Source organism: Phaenicophaeus curvirostris, chromosome 3 (assembly GCF_032191515.1).
Source record: "Phaenicophaeus curvirostris isolate KB17595 chromosome 3, BPBGC_Pcur_1.0, whole genome shotgun sequence".
In the NCBI taxonomy this organism is placed as follows: Eukaryota; Metazoa; Chordata; class Aves; order Cuculiformes; family Cuculidae; genus Phaenicophaeus; species Phaenicophaeus curvirostris.
In genome coordinates, this window is record NC_091394.1 from 49,525,065 (window position 1) to 49,543,729 (window position 18,665).

The following is an 18,665-nucleotide window of genomic DNA, read 5'->3' on the forward strand; positions in this document are numbered from 1 at the left end:
TGACAGTGCGCTCTGCTGTGGAGGCACAATCACATGCTGCACTGCTCTTTGAATGTCTTGGGAAAAGTTACTTGGACAGTTAGTTTTCTAGAATATGTATTTTTTAGTAAATATTGATAAATAATTTCAAGCTCAAGTGGACTTCAGAAGAGTCCGGTTGGGCCAAAGATCATTACTGGTACAGCAAGCTGATTGTTGTAAGGCCAGTTAAGTGCCTAAGTGATGTAGCTTATGGTAGAAGAAAGTGAGAATGTAATAGAGGCAACTTCAGTCACTGTTTTGGATGTTCTCCTCTGGTGCCTTCCAGTATTGTGACCGCAAGATCAGGTTGCCACATGCTCCTTATGGGTTATCTGCTTGCAAAACTTTCTTCCACTTTTTTTGTTGTATACAGATATCTGACTCCACTCTGCACGCGTTCACATTTTCATCCTCGATGCTGGGAGAAGAGGTTCAACTGCATTTTATAATCCCGAAGTCCAAAGAGAACCATTTTGTCTTCAGCAAGCAAGGAAAACATCTAGAAAGCATGCGTCTCCCACTCGTTTCTGACAAGGTGCATGTGCTGCTCTTATCCTTCTGCTGACTACTTGTGCTGTGTGCCGTCAACTTGACATGCATTTGCAAATCGGTGGTAGTTGGCTGAGTTTCCTCTCCCCATCCCATTTTCATATTGGTTTAAGGTCCTTTGCATAGTGGTTGCCTGACTGTCCTTAGAACTGGAGGTTTTGAGGTGATACATCCCTTTTTGCATTCTGAGTTTCCAATTCATATGTGTTGCAATGATCGATAATCTTAAAATCCAGTATGAGCAATAAATAAATAAAAATCCCTATGAGCAATAACCTCCTTTTAATCTAATATTGCTAAGATATCTCCTGTTTCAGCAGAATTTGAATGCAGTCAAGAGTCCTATCTTCACTCCATCAAGTGGACGTCATGAACATGGCCTCTTGAACCTCTACCATGCCATGGAAGGCATCAACCACCTTCACCTCCTTGTAGTCAAGGAGTATGAAATGCCACTCTACCGTAAATACTGGCCCAACCACATCATGCTTGTCCTGCCAGGCATGTTCAACAATGCTGGCGTTGGTAAGAAACACCATCGGCGCGTTGCTTTGAAGATACCAAACCCCATGTTGGACAGTGTTGCATCATGATGTTGTAGGAAACTTTGCAGCAGCTTCTCATGTTTGTGCTGTGATAATAGTAGCGATACCTGTACAAAATGCAGCAACATGTAAGAACTGCTGCTGGGGACTTGGAATATATGTTTATACTGATCACTGCCTTCCCAGTTTAAAATATCATGGTTTATAGTCCATATTCACTCATTTTACTCAGCCCTGCACTGTGAATGTTCATTCTAGAACATGATTTTTCAAACTGCAACTTTTTTAGTTAGCTGAAGCTAATGATTAACTACAAGTGAACAGTGGGGGTTTGGACTCTGGACTTCTTTTTCTCAAATGCTGAGTTTTTACTGCAAGAAATTTTAAGTAGCTTCTGTTTTAGAATCTTTTTCCCCTTCTTGGTTCAACTTACCTTATTAATGCCCACAACATCATGTCTGCAGAGTCTCTTCAAAGGTCCAGTCTTCTTAGTATCTGCCCTTTAATTCACTCTGAAAAAGGGATGCATTAATTTCTTTTTAGACTAAGATGTCATGAACCGTAAGTTTATAAAGAGTAATGACTGCAAATGTTCCTGGAGCCTTTCTCTGGGAAGAGAGAGTGATAAAGTCTAATAAAGTTCTCTGTATGTCGTCTTTATGGTATTTTCTCAGGTGCTGCCCGGTTTCTGATTAAGGAACTTTCCTACCACAATCTAGAACTGGAACGAAACCGCTTGGAGGAACTGGGAGTCAAGCGCCAGTGTGTGTGGCCGTTCATCGTGGTCATGGACGACTCCTGCGTCTTGTGGAATATGCACAGTGTCCATGAACCATCGAGGTAAGTAACCACCCAGCGCTGGCATCCTTGCAATGACCCAGCACAGGCAGCAGCACATCTGTGACTTAGGTTCATCTCTGGCATCTGAGAGGGTATGAAAGACATGACAGCTGGAAAAGCTGGGCAGCTAGAGCTTGAAATATTGCTGAGCAAAAGCAGTTTTAGGCGGTGGTTTTGATGTAGTAACACCAGGCTGGCTATCCAAAAGGGCTTACAGAGGTCATTATTCACTCAATTATTATTCTGATAGCCCAGGAACTGTGCACTTGGACATTGGGTATATTGTCCAAAATGCAAAGAGCAGCTCTTTCACTCAGAGCAGTAGGAAGGCTGTAGATTTGTCTTGCGTACCACCAACATCCAACCTCATGCTGTTGAACACTTTCACCTGACTCTGCCCTTGTGTCCATGTCCCACAGTCAGTATCATCAACAAACCCCTGCTTGTGCTTGTGTTTTGCCTAAAGCCACTCTTGCTTTTAGTGCCCAAGTGATTTCTCAATGTTTCTTCCCTGGTCTGTTTTCATTCAGTTAATGTTTCTCACAGAAAACAATTTCTTTCAGGAACTTCAGCTTTTTAAGAAGGCGTTAATGTCTTGCCCTGCTCAGCTCATGTGCCATCCCTTATGGAGAAAACATCCCTCCAGAAACAGCAAATCAGGCTCTTCCTTTTCCCTTTCTAAAGTGCTGAAAGACCTTATTCTGCTGAAAGGCCTGTTTTCTTATAATGACTAAATTGAAGGGATAATATCACTCGGCTGTTGTTAAAAAAAGTCTGTGTTTGCATATATATTTTTACAGCATCTGGAGTAAACACTCAATTGTTAATGGAGTGTCTTGGGCCTCTCTATGCACGTATGTGTGTATGTATGCAGCGCATGTTACGTCATAGAATGTCTTGAGTTGGAAGGGACCCATAAGGGTCGTCAAGTCCAATTCCTGTCCCTGCACAGGACAACCCCAGCATTCACCCCGTGTGTCTGAGGGCATTGTCCAAATGCCTCTTGGATATTGTCAGGCTTGGTGCCATGACTGCTGCCCTGGGGAGCTCTTCCAGTGAAGAACCTTTTCCTCATATCCAGCCTAAACCGCCCCCTGCACATCTTCCTGCCATTCTGTTGGTCCTGTCAGAGAGATCAGCACCTGTTCCTCCTCTCCCCTTGTGAGGAAGCTGTAGGCAGCAATGTGATCTGCCCTCGGTCTCCTCTTCTCCAGGCTGGACAGACTGAGTAACTTCAGCTGTGCCTCATATGGCTTCTCCTCTTAACCCTTCATCAAGTTCCTGTCCCTCCTCTGGACACTCTCCAGTAGCTTTACATCATTTTATATATCGTGATGCCCAAAACTAAAAAAATAAATAAACAACTTATATGCATTTATACGTTATGGATGTCCCCTCCCTGGAGGTGTTCAAGTCCTGGTTGGATGAGGCTTTGAGCAACCTGGTCTAGTGGGAGGTATCTCTGTCCATGGCAGAGGGGGTGGAACTAGGTGACCCTTAGGTCCTTTCCACCCGAAACCATTCTATGATTCCATGAATAAGCTACGTTTGTGTGTTGTATGTGATCATGTTTTGCAGCCAGTCCCTAGAGCCCGAGAGTTCCAGCAAGAATGTGTCTCTGAAGAGCGTCCTACAGCACATTGAAGCCACCCCCAAAATTGTTCATTATGCAATACTGGGTGTTCAGAAATGGAGCAGCAAGCTGAATGCCAGGAAATCAAAGGCCCCGTTCTCCAGGTGCCACGTGCATGATTTTATACTGCTCAACATAGACCTGACCCAGAATGTGCAATATGATCTGAACAGGTAGGCTATATGTTTATATGTACATATATGTGGTAAAATAATATGCTGGCATGATATGAATCCTGTCACCGTGTTTTCTGAATGCTGTCAAGAGAAGTAGAAAGGTCACATCTAAGGTAATGAGTGCACAATCACAGCAATAAAACAGGGATATACGTTGCATGTGAATGAAACAGGCATCGAAGTGAACTGGGACAGACAGACTGTGAGGCAAGGGCAAGAACAGGGCTGCAGAGGACTGAAAAGGCAGGGTGGGGAAGAAGAAACTTCAGGAGAAAAAAGTAACAAGGAAACCAAAAATAGAAGAAAGAAGCCAAAATTTCATCAGTAGCAGGAAGAATGTGGAGCTTCCAGAGTGGCAGGAGCCTGTTGGTGACTAAGAACAAGAATATAGGAAGTGGTTGAGCCATTGCTATGTCAAATGCTATGAGGAGGAATTCTTTTTATTTCTTTCAGAGTCAGCTACCCTCCCTGTTGCCATTTGGGTTTGCAATAAAAACAGATGAAGAAATAACCTTCCGCTGTTTCCTTCCTTTTTCTTCCCCTCCTCACCTAACTCCATCCTAAAGCATTTGCAATAAAGCGCCGTTGTCATGGGGCTATACCCCTGATTCTCATCACAGACTGAAGCAATATCCAATTCTTTCTGGTGTCCACAGGCTGCCCTGGGGCACCTCACCCTGGTCTCCTGCTGCTGTTTTTAGGGATCCCATCTGTTTGAGTAAGGAGTTGTAGCCTGTCTGTGCAAGCTGGAGTCTGCTGTGGCTTCCAGAGCTCTTGATTTCACATTCCCTGGCTAGTGAAATAATGAGATGGGAATCAGCCCACAGAGTGAGCAATTACATCATAAATAGCACAGGATAAATGTTACTTCTCAGCTGCTTTGTCTCCCATAGCCAAGTATTTGTCAAGGCCACGTTTCCAGTTCATAAAAAAATATGTCATGTGAAATTGGCTTGTTCAGAAATGAAGGCTGGTCACTGCAGAGCTTCTCTCAGTTCTAAAATACATATATATATATACACACACACATATATATATAAATATATATAAAACAACTAAAAAGAAGGAAAAAAAGGCAAGGGTGGGGAGGAAATTATTGATATCAGCACATGACGAGGATGAGAAGTAGCTGGACTTGGTATGGGCAAGAAGCTTATAGATACACTGAAAAGTGAGACTTGTTTGGTCTTAAGATGACCAGAAGTTGCTTTCCTACACTGGGAGCACATCAGAGGAACGAGTCTTCAGAGCTATGCAGAGAATTTGTGTAGGCACCATGTCAGATGGTCTCCAGAAACCTCTGCTGAGCCTACTTCAGTGCGTTTCAGGAGCAGGGGTGTGAGTGCTTGCTCGCGCACAGCAGCCACACAGCTGGTTTAGTGATCTTGTGTTTACTGTCCAGGTATTTCTGTGAAGATGTAGATTTTAACCTGCGGACAAACAGCAGCGGCCTGCTCATCTGCCGCTTCAACAACTTCAGTGTCATGAAGAAACATATTCAAGTTGGAGGACAAAAGGACTTTGTTGTTAAGCCAAAAATCATGGTGAGTGTGGATGTATGCTCCATCATACATAAAGGGTAAAATCAGGACCTGTCTCCCCTAGAAATAATGGATTCTCTAGCCATTTAGATTTATTTTGTGCTTATTTGACCTCTGACATTCATGGCCTGCTCTGTGGTAGGGCCGCCACATCAGAAATAGAAAATTAGCTAATTATAAATCAGTAACAATAATATTAATCCTTCTCATCTATGAGAAGATGGGCTGGGATTGGACAGAGTTTGATCTAGCCATTCAGTGATATCTCTGACAGAGGCAGAACTTGCAGACATACGCTCTGGGCAGAAGGAGGCGACTTGTACTGGACCTGGTTTTAAAAACATTGACACAGCCACCGTTTTCCGGCATTTGATGGTTCGTGATAATGTTCACTCCTTGCAGTTGCTGACGAAGAGACCCGAGGAAGGGCACTGAGAATTGGAACCTTCTGAAATTAAAGTATTCCTAAAAATGGCGTGGGGATACCAAAAGCCCCATCCCTGGAGGTGTTCAAGGCACAGTTGGATGGGGCTTTGAGCAACCTGATCCAGTGGGAGGTGTCCTGGCCCATGGCAGGGGGGTTGGAATAGGATGATCTTTAAGGTCCCTTCCAACCAAAACCATTCTGTGTTCCTATGATTCTGTTACACCTGTGCTGGCTTTAAACAGAGGTGTACTTCAAAGGGTTGGTTTTAATCTAGGAATCTTACAGTTTGGGTTCCCAGTGGTTTTAAACAAATCCCACACCACCCCTCTTTTCCAAAAATCACCTTTGTATTCGAGATTTAACTGACCAAGCCCTGGATCTGAGTATTCAGGAGGTCATTTTCTGGGTTTTCCTTTCATTGTGTTTGCAGTGGAATCTGTGGTGATGGAGCGGTGCATGAGAAAACTCCAGAGGCAATGTTTTTGTGGATGTCCTCCACACAAGTAGCATGGCGTTCCCTATACTGTGCGAGAGTAAGGCAGGATGAGGGGCACTGTGACGATTTGAACTCCCTGTTTTCCATCCCTTCTTTAGGCAAGCAGATATCAACAAGAGTAGTTAGCAACCACGGAACAAGTCATTCATGTAATTCCGTTCTGTGGTGCTGTGTCAAAATCAAGTGGGGAGTTGTGATTCTTTCCCCCAGCTTCCTCTCTCTTCCTGCCCTGTCATGGTGATCCTTTCCTCAGCCAGAGGAAGCCCCGCAGGGAAGATACACGGAGTGGGTGGGTTAAAAGGGGCTCCCCTTGGTTTCATTGCAGGTTTCGGACAGCCTGGCACCAATAATGCCTCTTCAGTACGTCTGTGCCCCTGACAGCGAGCACACATTGCTGGCAGCCCCATCTCAGTTCCTCCTGGAGAAATTCCTTCAACATGCGACGTACAAACTCTTCCCGAAGGCCATTCATAACTTCAAGAACCCGGTGCTGGCCATTGACTGCTACCTGAACATCGGTCTTGAGGTACAAAACATTTGCAGGGATAACAAGGAGAAGAAATAAATGAAACCTTTACTTCAACATCTTTCTTGTCTTGAAAACCCCTTCTTCCACAAATCCTCAGCATCAAGGGTCACATTTGAAGACTTTGGCCTCAAGCAGTGAGACCTTCCTGTTGGAGCTAAAGAACCAACTCCACTGGAAGAGCTGGTGGTAAAGCCATCTAGCTGGCTGGTGGGGTTGGAGACCAGAGGTCTGTGACAGACTGATGCAATTTGCAAAGGAATTGGGCGTGTCTGTCTGAAACAATATTTCATGGGAAGTAAAAACCTGAAAGTGATGCCATTCCTGATAGAACTTGGTGTAGTGCTTAGCTATTTGGGCAAACACTATCCAGTTTTTTTTAGATCACTGTTGTGCCCCTACAGCCTTTCATCACCTATGTTTGATTTGTCCTTGCAACAAACTTGTTTGGCTGAGAGGATTTCTCATCTGACCCTTGTCTGGTGTCTTGCTTCACTGATGGACGAAGCTCATCCTTTCTCATGTAGCTCTCCTTTTGGATGGCTTTGTTTTATGAACCTGGGTTGGTGAGGCCCAGCACAGGTTGCCCAGAGAAGTAGTGGTTGCCCCATCCCTGGAGGTGTTCAAGACCAGGTTGGATGAGGCTTTGAGCAGCCTGATCCGGTGGGGGGTGTCCCTGCCCATGGCAGGGGTTGGAACCAGATGATCTTTAAGGTCCTTTCCAAACCAAAAGCCCCTTCCAACCCAAACCATTCTATGATTATAGAGAAAGGAGGTTTTGGCAAGTTTGTCTTAAGGCATCTGTAGGTAAGGAAATTGGAATTTTTGAACCCAGTTTGAACTGGGTCTGAAACAGGGATTTTGTACTGCCAAATTTTATGGAGGTCAGTGGCAAGACAGAGAAGAAACCCTCTGATATAGAACAACCATCACAGAACTGAAACACAGGAGAGCCCCAGTACTGCGAAACACTTAGCTGATCACCCGGTTATAAAAAAAAAGTTAACAGGCTGCCTGGGGAGGTGGTTGAGTCACCATCCCTGGAGGTGATGAGGTGCTGGGGGACATGATTTAGTGATTGATAGGAATGGTTGGACTTGATGATCCTGGAGGTCATTTCCAACCTAGTGATTCTGTGATGCCAGCAAGAGAAGACGTGCACGAGTGCAGAAGAGTGCAAGCTTCAGCAGCTTCCAGTACTTGTGGAATTGCTTACTATATTTAACCAACGTACCCTTATTAGAAGAACCTCAGTAATCTCCACAGTTGTTGTAAGCTGGTAATTCACAGAGAAGCAGAAAATCAAACTGAATTATGGCAAGCACCTGAAATGACATATTACAGGCTAAGTGACCAAATCTGCATCTTGATGTTTGTTCCTTCTGTTATTTCCTGGAGGAACTTTGCTCAGTGCTGCATTCTGGTTGGATTGTGTTTTTAGCAGCACCAGCTGACTCCCCTGTTATCACTAAGTTATATTCTATTCCACCTAGGCATTTTCTAACGTGGAAATGCTTCCTTTCTTTTCCCCTTCTGTTCCAGGTGGCCATATGCTATGTTAGCTCCCGCCCACACTCAGTCAACGTCAACTGCGAAGGGGTGTTCTTCAGCGGACTTCTGCTCTATCTTTGCGACTCGTTTGTTGGTCCAGACCTCCTCAAGCGGTTTAGGTTTCTGAAAGGTAATTTCATGGCTCTGCTGGGCATCCCAGGTGCTCTCCTGCTGATTTATAGCACGGAGGAAAAGGTAGAAGAATAACCAGATTCATCTGACAGCTCCGTTATTTGTACAATTAATGCTGCCATTGTTTTCAAAATAAATAGATGGAGGGTTTCTTCTGAGAGTGTAAAAAACTTCTGTTCCTGTTGGTAATAAGTGCAGGTAATTGAACCTCAGGTGAGCTTTGATAAATTACATCCATTAAATTATATTAAATGACATTAGATGGAAATAGGTGCAGGAAAACTAGGACCCATGGAAAGCAGTCAGGGAATCATGCAGACAGCACTGGGAATGTTTAGAGCATAGATGTTCCTGCCAAAGATGAGACCTTCTGCCCTAGTCATCTGTCTACAATGGCAATGGAGGCAACTGCCATTAAAATAAAAACTGCAGCCCCCAGAGCTGATCTGGGCTGAATGCAGCCGCCTTGTTTGTTATTTCTTGGGCAAGGGGCGGTTTCTTCACGAGAAATGGGCAGTGGATACCTGGTAGGAAGGGCCTTCGCATGCTCCGATCAGGCAGAGGCGGGATCTGAACCTGAACTTCCCATCTACCAGTCTGGAGCACAGGACAAAGAAAACCCTGGAGGTGTGTGACTCGCCCGTTCATTAAACAACTACACAGTCTGGTAACACCAGAGGGGAGCCTGCAAGTGGCTTAAGCCAGATGAATTAGGGATTTGGTTAGTTGTTCCTCTTCCAGTGCTTTCCCAAGGGGAGCTCTCATACATAAGAAGTCATAAGGCTGAGACCAATGGCATGAGGTTTAACAAGGCCAAATGCCGGGTCCTGCACTTGGGGCACAACAACCCTGTGCAGGGCTACAGACTAGGAGAAGTCTGTCTAGAAAGCTGCCTGGAGGAGAGGGACCTGGGGGTGTTGGTTGACAGCGACTGAACATGAGCCAGCAGTGTGCCCAGGTGGCCAAGAAGGCCAATGGCGTCTTGGCTTGTATCAGAAACGGCGTGACCAGCAGGTCCAGGGAGGTTCTTCTCCCTCTGTACTCGGCACTGGTGAGACCGCTCCTCTAGTACTGTGTTCAGTTCTGGGCCCCTCACCACAAGAAGGATGGTGAGGCTCTGGAGCAAGTCCAGAGAAGAGCAACAAAGCTGGTGAAGGGGCTGGAGAACAGGTCTTACGAGGAGTGGCTGAGAGAGCTGGGGTTGTTTAGCCTGGAGAAGAGGAGGCTGAGGGGAGACCTCATTGCTCTCTACAACTACCTGAAAGGAGGTTGTAGAGGGGAGGGTGCTGGCCTCCTCTCCCAAGTGACGGGGGACAGGACAAGAGGGAATGGCCTCAAGCTCCGCCAGGGGAGGTTTAGGCTGGAGATTAGGAAAAAATTTTTCACAGAAAGGGTCATTGGGCACTGGAACAGACTCCCCAGGATGGTGGTTGATTCACCTTCCCTGGGGTTGTTTAAAAGACAGGTGGACAAGGTGCTGAGTGGCATGGTTTAGTGTTTGATAAGAATGGTTGGACTTGATGATCCAGTGGGTCCTTTCCAACCTAGGGATTCTGTGATTCTATGATAGCAAACTCAAAGAGTCACCGTGGGACTGGTTTGGCTTTGTAGAATTCCTTCATTGTACAAACCCGAATATCCCATGAAACAAAAAAAGCAGGCTTTATTCTTCTGGCACAATTATCAGTAGTGATTTAAGGATCTTGAATTCAAGTTGGTGGTTTCTCTACTACAGCTGATGGTGCAAATGCCAGTCAGGCAGTGACATGCTGCGATGCAGAGCAGACCCCACAACACACTTGCTTCTCCCTGTCTGCGCCCTCCTGCGAACGGACGTATGAGCCTCTGTCCCGGGGCTCACGAGACTGAGCTGAGCCCAGGCTGGCCGGTTGTTGATAGACCCTTCTAATATTTTTTTTCTTTTTTTTTTTATACCTATCAGTAGAAATCTTAAAATATCTTAGGAAAATGGATGAAGGAAATGCCATTGTTCTTTTACCCTGAGAATCTAACATGCTTTTCACTTAAAGGTGCCACCCTGTGTGTCATATGTCAAGACAGAAGCTCGTTACGGCAGACGATAGTCCGGTTGGAGTTGGAGGATGAGTGGCAGTTCCGACTTCGGGATGAGTTTCAAACTGCAAATAGTAGTGACGACAAACCACTCTATTTCCTTACTGGACGCCATATCTGAGCTTCGCTGAGACACCGCTAACGAAGTAAATGAAAAAAAAAAAAGAACTTTTCTTTAAAAGTACAATCACTGTGGAGCAAAGTGCAACCAATATTTATCTAGACTGCACTAAAGGATTCCCCACAATTCTAAGCAGGCTTTATTCCTAGGGATACAATGATACAATTACCACATCAGTTATGATTTATAGGATCCTGGATTTTAGTTATTTTTCACATCGGTCACAGCCGCCTACACCAAGCACACAGCCAACCAAGCTGCAGGATCTAGGAAGAGGATGGAATTTGGTTGAAGGAGAATTCGTTTTGTGTTCAGCTGAGTTAGGGGAAGAAGCTGCTCTCGGCAGCTGCTCACTTGAATGTGTTACATGAAACGCAGCCCAGCGTGTGGAATTCATGGAAGCTACGTGGAGGAGAGCCCACTGCGTCTCTTCGGCTCTGTACCGCGGTACAGGAATACTCAGGGGTTTGAAACTACAGTGTAACGTAGATGTTTGTATTATAAGGAATAGTCTTGTTCTCTGTGCAGTGTTAGTTTAAAACTCATGATTGTGTATGTATTGAAACTGTCTTTGGCAAAATTTCCACAGGTGTTCAAAGTTTACTACTTTTAAACCTGAACAAATCCGCAAACGCGGGGCAGGCCCTGTGCACCCAGGTCTCCAGCACCGTTATTTCGCCCCATTAGGCACCTCCTCCTTGACTCCAGGGACAAAGCAAAAGGCTTCTCGTCAATGCTCTCATCTCAGAGGCTGGGAGAACTTGCCAGAAAATCACCCTCAGTTGCTCCTCTTCACCAGAGTTTTAAAAGCCTGCGCTCGATCCTCCTTTGCGCATGGGAGCGAGCACCGCTGTGCATCTGATGCCTCTGTGGGTTGTAGGTGGCTTCCTCTCAGTGTCCTTTTCACTCCGGTCCAGTTGGCTGTCGGGTCACATCTCTGCAGGCGTACCTGTACCTGCACCTGCACCTGTACCTTCATGGCAACAGACAAAAAATGTGCAGGAGAGGAGCGATGCCAGAGCTGGATCTGCATGAAACGGGACGTATTTTACGTGGGGGAAGCCAGGGAGAAGTCCCAAGGAGCTGGGCCTACTCAGGAGAGACTCTATCCAGGAGCAAAGACCTTTGAATACATCACCTAGCGCTGTCAGCCCTTTGCTTTGATTGACCTCTGTCAATATTCGTTGTAGCAGCAGTCGCAGAGTGTTCTCCTTACAAGCTCCTTGTTAAGTTGTTCTGGAGTGAACGTGGTGCAGTAGCTTTTGGTTGTCGCGGTTGAATCGTGGCGGCTCTTCTGTCTGTTCTGCTCCTGCAGGGAGCGTGAGTGACCCCACCGAGGGTTCCGTGCAGGAAAAAATCATCTTCCTGCATGTGGTGACCCCTTTACTAAAAAGGAAACCTCAGCGTGTTCTCTAAAGCGGTTCAGGAAAATGAATTTACTCCCCATGAAGAAAAGCAATGAAATGAGCCCATCCTTCGCCTGGGCCCGCAGTGCGTTGGAGAAGGACCTGCCGAAGCTGCAGGTTTTCATTGTTATTTTTTAACGCATATAGTGTTAATTAAGCGACTTTTTTTTAATCTTGTGAAAAGAGACGTTTACAGATGAGAAAGCGTTAGCTGTTTGACGGAGGCTGAAGGCGGAGGGTTTGCCTGCATCTGCGTCGATGCAGCTTCGCTCTGACGCCGTGAGTTTAGGAAACTGCAGATGAACAACCTGCTTCTGTCAGTGTGTTTTTTATGTTCCCTCAGACACAACCTGCCTTATCTTAACACCTGGAAGAAGTCGGGATACAAACAGGCCCTTCTTGAAGCTTTTGGGCCACACCTGAATGTATTCCCCGAGCCCTGGTTTTTGCCAGAGGGGCTCGAGGCCGGCCCTGGGTTTCAGCTGTAGCAGTTTCAGGTATTACGTGTTCAAAAATGGGTTTTCTTTTTTGTTTGCGTGTTTGATGTTTGCACTAAGAAGTTCTTAATGTTGCGGGTGCTGAGGCTTCCTGGAGGAGGAGCAGCGAGCTGGCCCTCCGGTGAAGCAGCGTGAGAGTGTCCTGGAGGCAGAGTGCGTAGTCGGGGAGTCAGCCCGTTCCCCTTCCTTTCCTAAATAACAGGAAACCCATTTCCTTAGCATTCCCATGGGGAAGGAAGGAGTTCTGGTAACACTGGGGCCAGAGCATCGTAAACCAGCTGCGAGGGTGTGGGCCTGTCCCACTGCACCCTTTAACCGGCTGCCTGCGAGTTCCTGGGAAGGAGACTATTTGCCATCGCGATGGTTGCTGTTCCGTGTTGGATTCAAGCCTCGCCAAGGCCATTCTTATGAATGTATTCGATTGGCCGCTGTTACGTTTTTACCTGTTGATGTTCTTGTCCATTCACAGGTTAAATTTGAATGTAAACTAAGATTTAAAGAATCATATGCAGATGCTTTTTTTTTTGCTTAACTTATGTAATTGCTTTTTTTTTTTTGTGACTTCTGGAAGAGGGTTGAAATGTTGCTTTCCTAGTGTAAAGTTTTCTTAACCAAAAAACTTGGTGAATTTAGCTTCACTAGTCAGTCTACCTCATGTTATTGTTTATGAATGGAACCTGTCCAAAGTTGTGGCTCTGGTATGTTTATAATGTGCTTTCATTAAATCTGACTCAATATATTAAGTTACCATTTAAGCTGCCTCTCCTTTCGCTGGTCCTGTCTTCCTCTCCTCACACACACACCAGTGCCACGGAGGAACCCGCCTCCCACTGCTCATGTGAAGCCCAATCCTTGGTTTTACGACTGCCTTATAGCCTGGTGTGCTGGCAGCACAAGAGCGGGGAGGGGCTGGGTTGGAAGGGACTTTAAGGACCATCCGGTTCCAACCCTCTGCCATGGGCAGGGACACCTCCCACCAGACCAGGCTGCCCAAGGCCCCATCCAACCAGGCCTTGGGCACCCCCAGGGATGGGGCTAGAGAAGTGATTCGCCCCTTCTGCTCCTCTTTCATGAGACCCCACCTAGAGCACCGCGTCCAGTTCTGGAATCCCCAGCATAAGGACATGGAGCTGTTGGAACGGGTCCAGAGGAGGGCTACAAGGATGATCCGAGGGCTGGAGTTGGGGTTGTTCAGCCTGGAGAAGGGAAGGCTCCAAGGAGAGCTTATAGTGGCCTTCCAGTACCTGAAGGGGCCACAGGAAAGCTGGGTAGGAACCTTTTTACAAGGGCATGGAGAGATGAGTGGGAATGGCTTTAAATTGGAAGGGGGGGAAGATTTAGATTAGACATTTCCCTCACAGAAAAAAAAAAAAATCTTCCCATTATCTAAGCTAAATCTCCCCTCTTTCACCTCATCACCCCTCGTCCTACCACTGCAGTCCCTGCCAATGAGCCCCCCAGCCCAACACTTGGACCCGGCAGAGCAGCTTTGTGTCAAGTGGAGCAGAGGGAGGGGGCACCCAAGCTGCAAGCACAACTTGAAGCCCCTCAAGCATAAGCAGTTGAAAAAGGGTCATGGTCTGGCTGCTCGCCGGCATTGCCAAGGCACAAATGTGAGAGCAGAAGCACCTTGGCTCTCCTTGCCTGCTGAGCCCCACCACGTCGGATTGCTCCTGGATTTCTGTGAACCCACACCCGTTTTGCGACAAAGCCCTTTCGCATCTGCTCCCACTCCTCTAGCAATGACAAGTGGCAGCTTGGGGACAGCAGCCCCACCACCGTTCAGCCACCTCAGCAGGTACTGACGTTTCAGAGCGGGGGTGGGTGCTTTGCTCGAGCTCAAGACCAAGGTTAAGGGCTGCGCAACAGAAATAAGCGTATCCTAACTGCACATATGGTCCCGAATTAAAACAGACTCCAAGTTTAATTAATCTTCCCCATGTTATTTTAGAGGGTTAAGCCATTATTTAGGGCTGAAAACATCACCTCTCACCTTATGTAAACACTAGAGTGGGACGGTGCCGATCTGGAGCTACTGGGGAACGGATGCCAATGCGTTGCCAGCAGCAACTGCGAGTTTGGGTCACTGCAAAACACACGCTGCCCTGGGCCACAGCAGGGACGTTTCACACACCAAAGTACCAAATGCACTAAGGATTCACTCAGGCTTCTGTTGGTACAGGGTAACTTTAAAAAAGCTATCACGTATTTTATTTTTAACCTATCTACATTATGTACAGAGCAAGAAAGGCCACAGCAGTTTTTCAACATACAAACCCTTTAAAAGAGGAGAGATTTATGCAGGAGTGACAAGTATCAAAGTGAAGTCGCTAACAAAGGTGCATACACAGTACTGCAGGAAGAATGACGAGCACACCAGTCCTCAGGGCTTTCATTCCACCTTAGACTCTACAGCTGATCTGGACGAGGAGGGCAGGGGGTAGAAAAGTTTCCAATGCTGCTGACACCCAGCAGGCTTCCTGGCAGCCAGTGGCACACAACATGCCCCCAAAGCCACCGTACAGGCTGTGAGAGCAGCGCTCACGACGACAGCACCATAACACATCGTGCCTTGACACAATCGAGCTCAGCCTTGGGCTCTGTCAAGCAAACAACCATTAAAGGCCTCTCCCAGCTGGTGGGACCAGTGGCCAGGACTGGTGTCACCATACCAAGTGGCACTGGTACATCACCTCCTTAAGAACTTCAGTATGTACTCGTCAGTGAGACAAGAGTCTTTGCATTAGTTTACAGTCCACTATGAACAATTTTCTGCTGCATGTAAACATGACTAACTAGATAAAATACAATCAAACTTCTGTAAAAGTTAATAAAATAGCTTTCTCTTAGAAAAACAAAGTTAGCCTATTACTGCATTGTTTACAATTTTAATAAAATAGTACAACCTCTCGGTTGTTACCAGTCCTGAGTTCACCGTAATAAAAATGGCCCTGGCTTCTGCTGAAGGTCTGCACCCACTCCATGTGCTTTGGCAGAAGTCTCCTAATAAAAATGGAATTCCTTCAGGAACAGTTAAGTCTGGTGCTGCCCATTGAGGAAGTTGTATACCAGGAACTGGCCAGTGCCACAGTACTGTGTTGCAAAGAGTTTTCCATCAGGAGTAGGGTCAGAGAAAGCAATTTCTTCCTTACTCAAGTATGAGCCGTAGATGAAGTTGCTCCTAAGTATGGGAAAAAAAAAAAAAGGAAAAAGAGAATTACTCTCAGGGAACAATGCAGGAATAGTTACACTATTGGGCCACAAACCATTAGATCAATTCAGTGGCAGAGGCTTTTCAAAGGAAGAAGCTTTATTAGGAGGAGATGGCTCTATTTAGGAAGAAATTCTTCATGATAAGGGTGGTGAGGCCCTGGCACAGGTTGTCCAGAGAAGTCATGGATCCCTGCAGGTGTTCAAGGCCAGGTTGGATGGGGCCTTGAACAACCTGATCCAGTCAGAGGTGTCCCTGCCCCCATGGCAGGGGGGTTGGAACTGGATGATCTTTAAGGTCCTTTCCAACCCAAACCATTCTAAGATTTTATTTATATGAGTGATCTCCTCCTCACAAATGGCAAAGAGAGTAACTTATCCTGGATTTGTGAGGTTTTGATATTTCAGAACTGTTCAAGAAGTGTTCATCCAGAGCAATTGCTTGTGAGCTGCATCAAGTCCAGTTTCAGAGTTTAAACACAAGTCTGAATTCATTCCAACTATTTCTTCATAGCAAACAGACTGCTGGGACCATGACCACAATCATTGGGAATGAAAACACAAACTACAAACAAGTCAGGGTGCTCACAGAGAAGGCTGAAGGGACCTGATGAAATTTCAAGTTTCTGGATTGAAAAATACATTTGACTTTGGGATGAGAGCACATTTAGAGCATCTAAGAACTTAACTATAAGGCACAATTCAGAAGTGACACACGTCCTTTAATAATTACATGAAAAAGAATATTCCATTTGCTTAACTTCTGTGTGAAAATATTTCATGTATCTTTCATTCTTATTTGAAGAGAGTGGAGAGAATCGAGGGATCTCATTGTTCTTTTCTGCATGGCTATGGGACCAATCTTAAAAAACTGATCTCGGGCTTTAAGACCTCAACCAGGGAAAGGATGAGGCAATGCTTATCCTTAGAAACAGAAGAAGCTCCCATTCAAGTTAAGTTTTGAAACTCCTATAAAATAAACTTACATGCACTTGCAGAGCAAGCATGAACTTCAATCACATGGACATTTCTGTTACATTTTTGAGGGAAAGACAATACGAGCAGAAACCTTTTTGGCCACCAGCCAGGCAAGATGCATTCTGCAGAGCTTTGCCAGGCTCTCCAAATACCCAAGTGAGTGAGGACTGGCAGACACAAGAGTGACGGTGCCACAAACTCCAGCAAAACAGGGCCAGCCAGGCACCCAGCACAAACCTGATAGCCCAGCAGTAATAAGATGTGGGTAGTTCCTGGCATCACTCAGAACAGTGTTAAAACTTCTAGGAAATGTCACTGGAAGAAACCTAAGGACTGGAGAGTCAACATTTTTAACATTTTTCTCAACAGTAGCGTGAATGTTTGGGTCCTTCTATGGATTTGGCATTTAGCATTCAGGTGAATGCACTCATCACCAGCTGCTGAAGCTCCATGGAGATTGAAAATATCTCTTAAGGCTCAATGCAGATGAGTAAAGAGTGAAAAAGTATAGTTGGAAGCTACCAGACTATATCAAATAGCTTGGTGCACTCCTCCTTGTTTTTTTCCCCCTTCCCACCTCTAGGAATGGGTATTTGGCCAACGATTGCATCCCAGTCCTTCACAATTGGGTGATCTGACCAAAGACATCATTTCTTTCACCCATAATTACCTCAGAGGAATGTACCCTAGCGCACTGGCAGTCTGCTAGCATCACTCATCACCACTGCACTTACCAGAAGGATTTCTTTTAAAAACCAGCTATTGCAGAACACTGATGTTCATTATTGAACTCCAGTTAATACTGGAACTGTCAACTGTGCTTAGCTCTACATCTCAAATACCACCCAGCAGCTTAAAAATACAAGCCTGAGTCACACAGAGCAATAAATGTCTTGGACCGAGTGCTATCTAACACACATGTAACTGAGGAACATTTTTAATGTTACCTAAGACACTCTATCATCCGAGAAGCAATCTTCTTTCGACGCATCATGCTGAATACCCATATTCGACTAATCCCACAAATAGCAGGTTCTGGAGAAGTTGAGCAGCACCACGCTTTCTGTCTTTCAAATATTACTTTCTCATTTTCTGAACTGATTTCTGGAACCTTCTCTTCTATAACTCTGTAGCCCTGCAGGCAATGTAAAAAAATATTTGTCACTTTTATTATAAAAGCATCGCTAATGACTGAACAAAATAATTCTCTAAATGAGATGCCTAATGCATCTCATTTAATTTCTCTAAACAGTTTCAAAATTGGAATGTGATAAAAGATTAAGCCAAAAAAAAAAACCAAATCAAACCTCTAAAGTTTATCAGATTTAAAATAACAGCAGCAGGTAATCCAGTTCTTGCTACCACATGTATTAAAGTGTTTGCATCGATTTCTCCAACTTTGACTAAGATTTTTTTGGTCTTTGTCTGCTACTTCCACAGGATGGCAGACAACACCGAAGGACAGACAGGAAACAGACAAAATTCTGACATCAGTTTTCAGGACTACAACTGGCAGTTTGACTTCTTGTCCTGCTCTCTACTGCACAGTTCTGCCCGCTGCTTCTGTCTGCCGTGGAGCTATTTGACCCCTCAGTGATTCAACTCCATCCTACAGAGCACCCCTTTTCTCTTCCAACTTGGATTTCTGTCAGGCATGGAGTTAAAACTGCTCATCAAGAAGCAAGAGGAGGGCCAGAGCTAGAATAGCAGAGGAAGAAAAGTTCCACCCTTTGGCTGTAGCAAGTTCTTAGATAAGCAGGTCTGACCCAAGCATGACAACATACACATTTCGCAGCTCAGTGTCAACTATGCAAAACCGAGTCGCTGCATCTCAGAATAGTCTGCCACCAAAAGTCTTTTCATCTCGGGAGAAGGCATTCACAGAATAGTTAAGTTTCTAAATGGCTGGACTTAAACTCTTGGTAATTCAGAATGTCTGAAGA

At 45.5% G+C, this 18,665-nt stretch overlaps 2 protein-coding genes across 6 annotated transcripts in view; one reads left to right on the forward strand and one right to left on the reverse strand.

The window, feature by feature from the left end:
• Window positions 1–13,331, forward strand: part of GREB1L (GREB1 like retinoic acid receptor coactivator) — an 80,529-nt gene extending 67,198 nt beyond the window's left edge. For all 5 annotated transcript variants that reach the window (XM_069853943.1, XM_069853945.1, XM_069853947.1 and 2 more), the window contains 8 exons: window positions 395–556; window positions 891–1,095; window positions 1,790–1,955; window positions 3,534–3,761; window positions 5,167–5,308; window positions 6,554–6,754; window positions 8,297–8,435; window positions 10,468–13,331. In XM_069853943.1, coding sequence (XP_069710044.1) covers window positions 395–556; window positions 891–1,095; window positions 1,790–1,955; window positions 3,534–3,761; window positions 5,167–5,308; window positions 6,554–6,754; window positions 8,297–8,435; window positions 10,468–10,631 — 1,407 coding nt within the window. In that variant the 3' untranslated portion in view covers window positions 10,632–13,331. The remainder of the gene's footprint in view (window positions 1–394; window positions 557–890; window positions 1,096–1,789; window positions 1,956–3,533; window positions 3,762–5,166; window positions 5,309–6,553; window positions 6,755–8,296; window positions 8,436–10,467) is intronic.
• Window positions 13,332–14,694: 1,363 nt separating this feature from the next.
• The window catches only part of ESCO1 (establishment of sister chromatid cohesion N-acetyltransferase 1), a 36,206-nt gene continuing 32,235 nt past the window's right edge, over window positions 14,695–18,665 (reverse strand). Inside the window, exons 11-12 of the mRNA XM_069853961.1 lie at window positions 17,670–17,857; window positions 14,695–15,715 (exon numbers count right to left, since the gene is read on the reverse strand). Of these exons, the coding sequence (XP_069710062.1) occupies window positions 15,568–15,715; window positions 17,670–17,857 (336 nt within the window). The 3' untranslated portion in view covers window positions 14,695–15,567. The remainder of the gene's footprint in view (window positions 15,716–17,669; window positions 17,858–18,665) is intronic.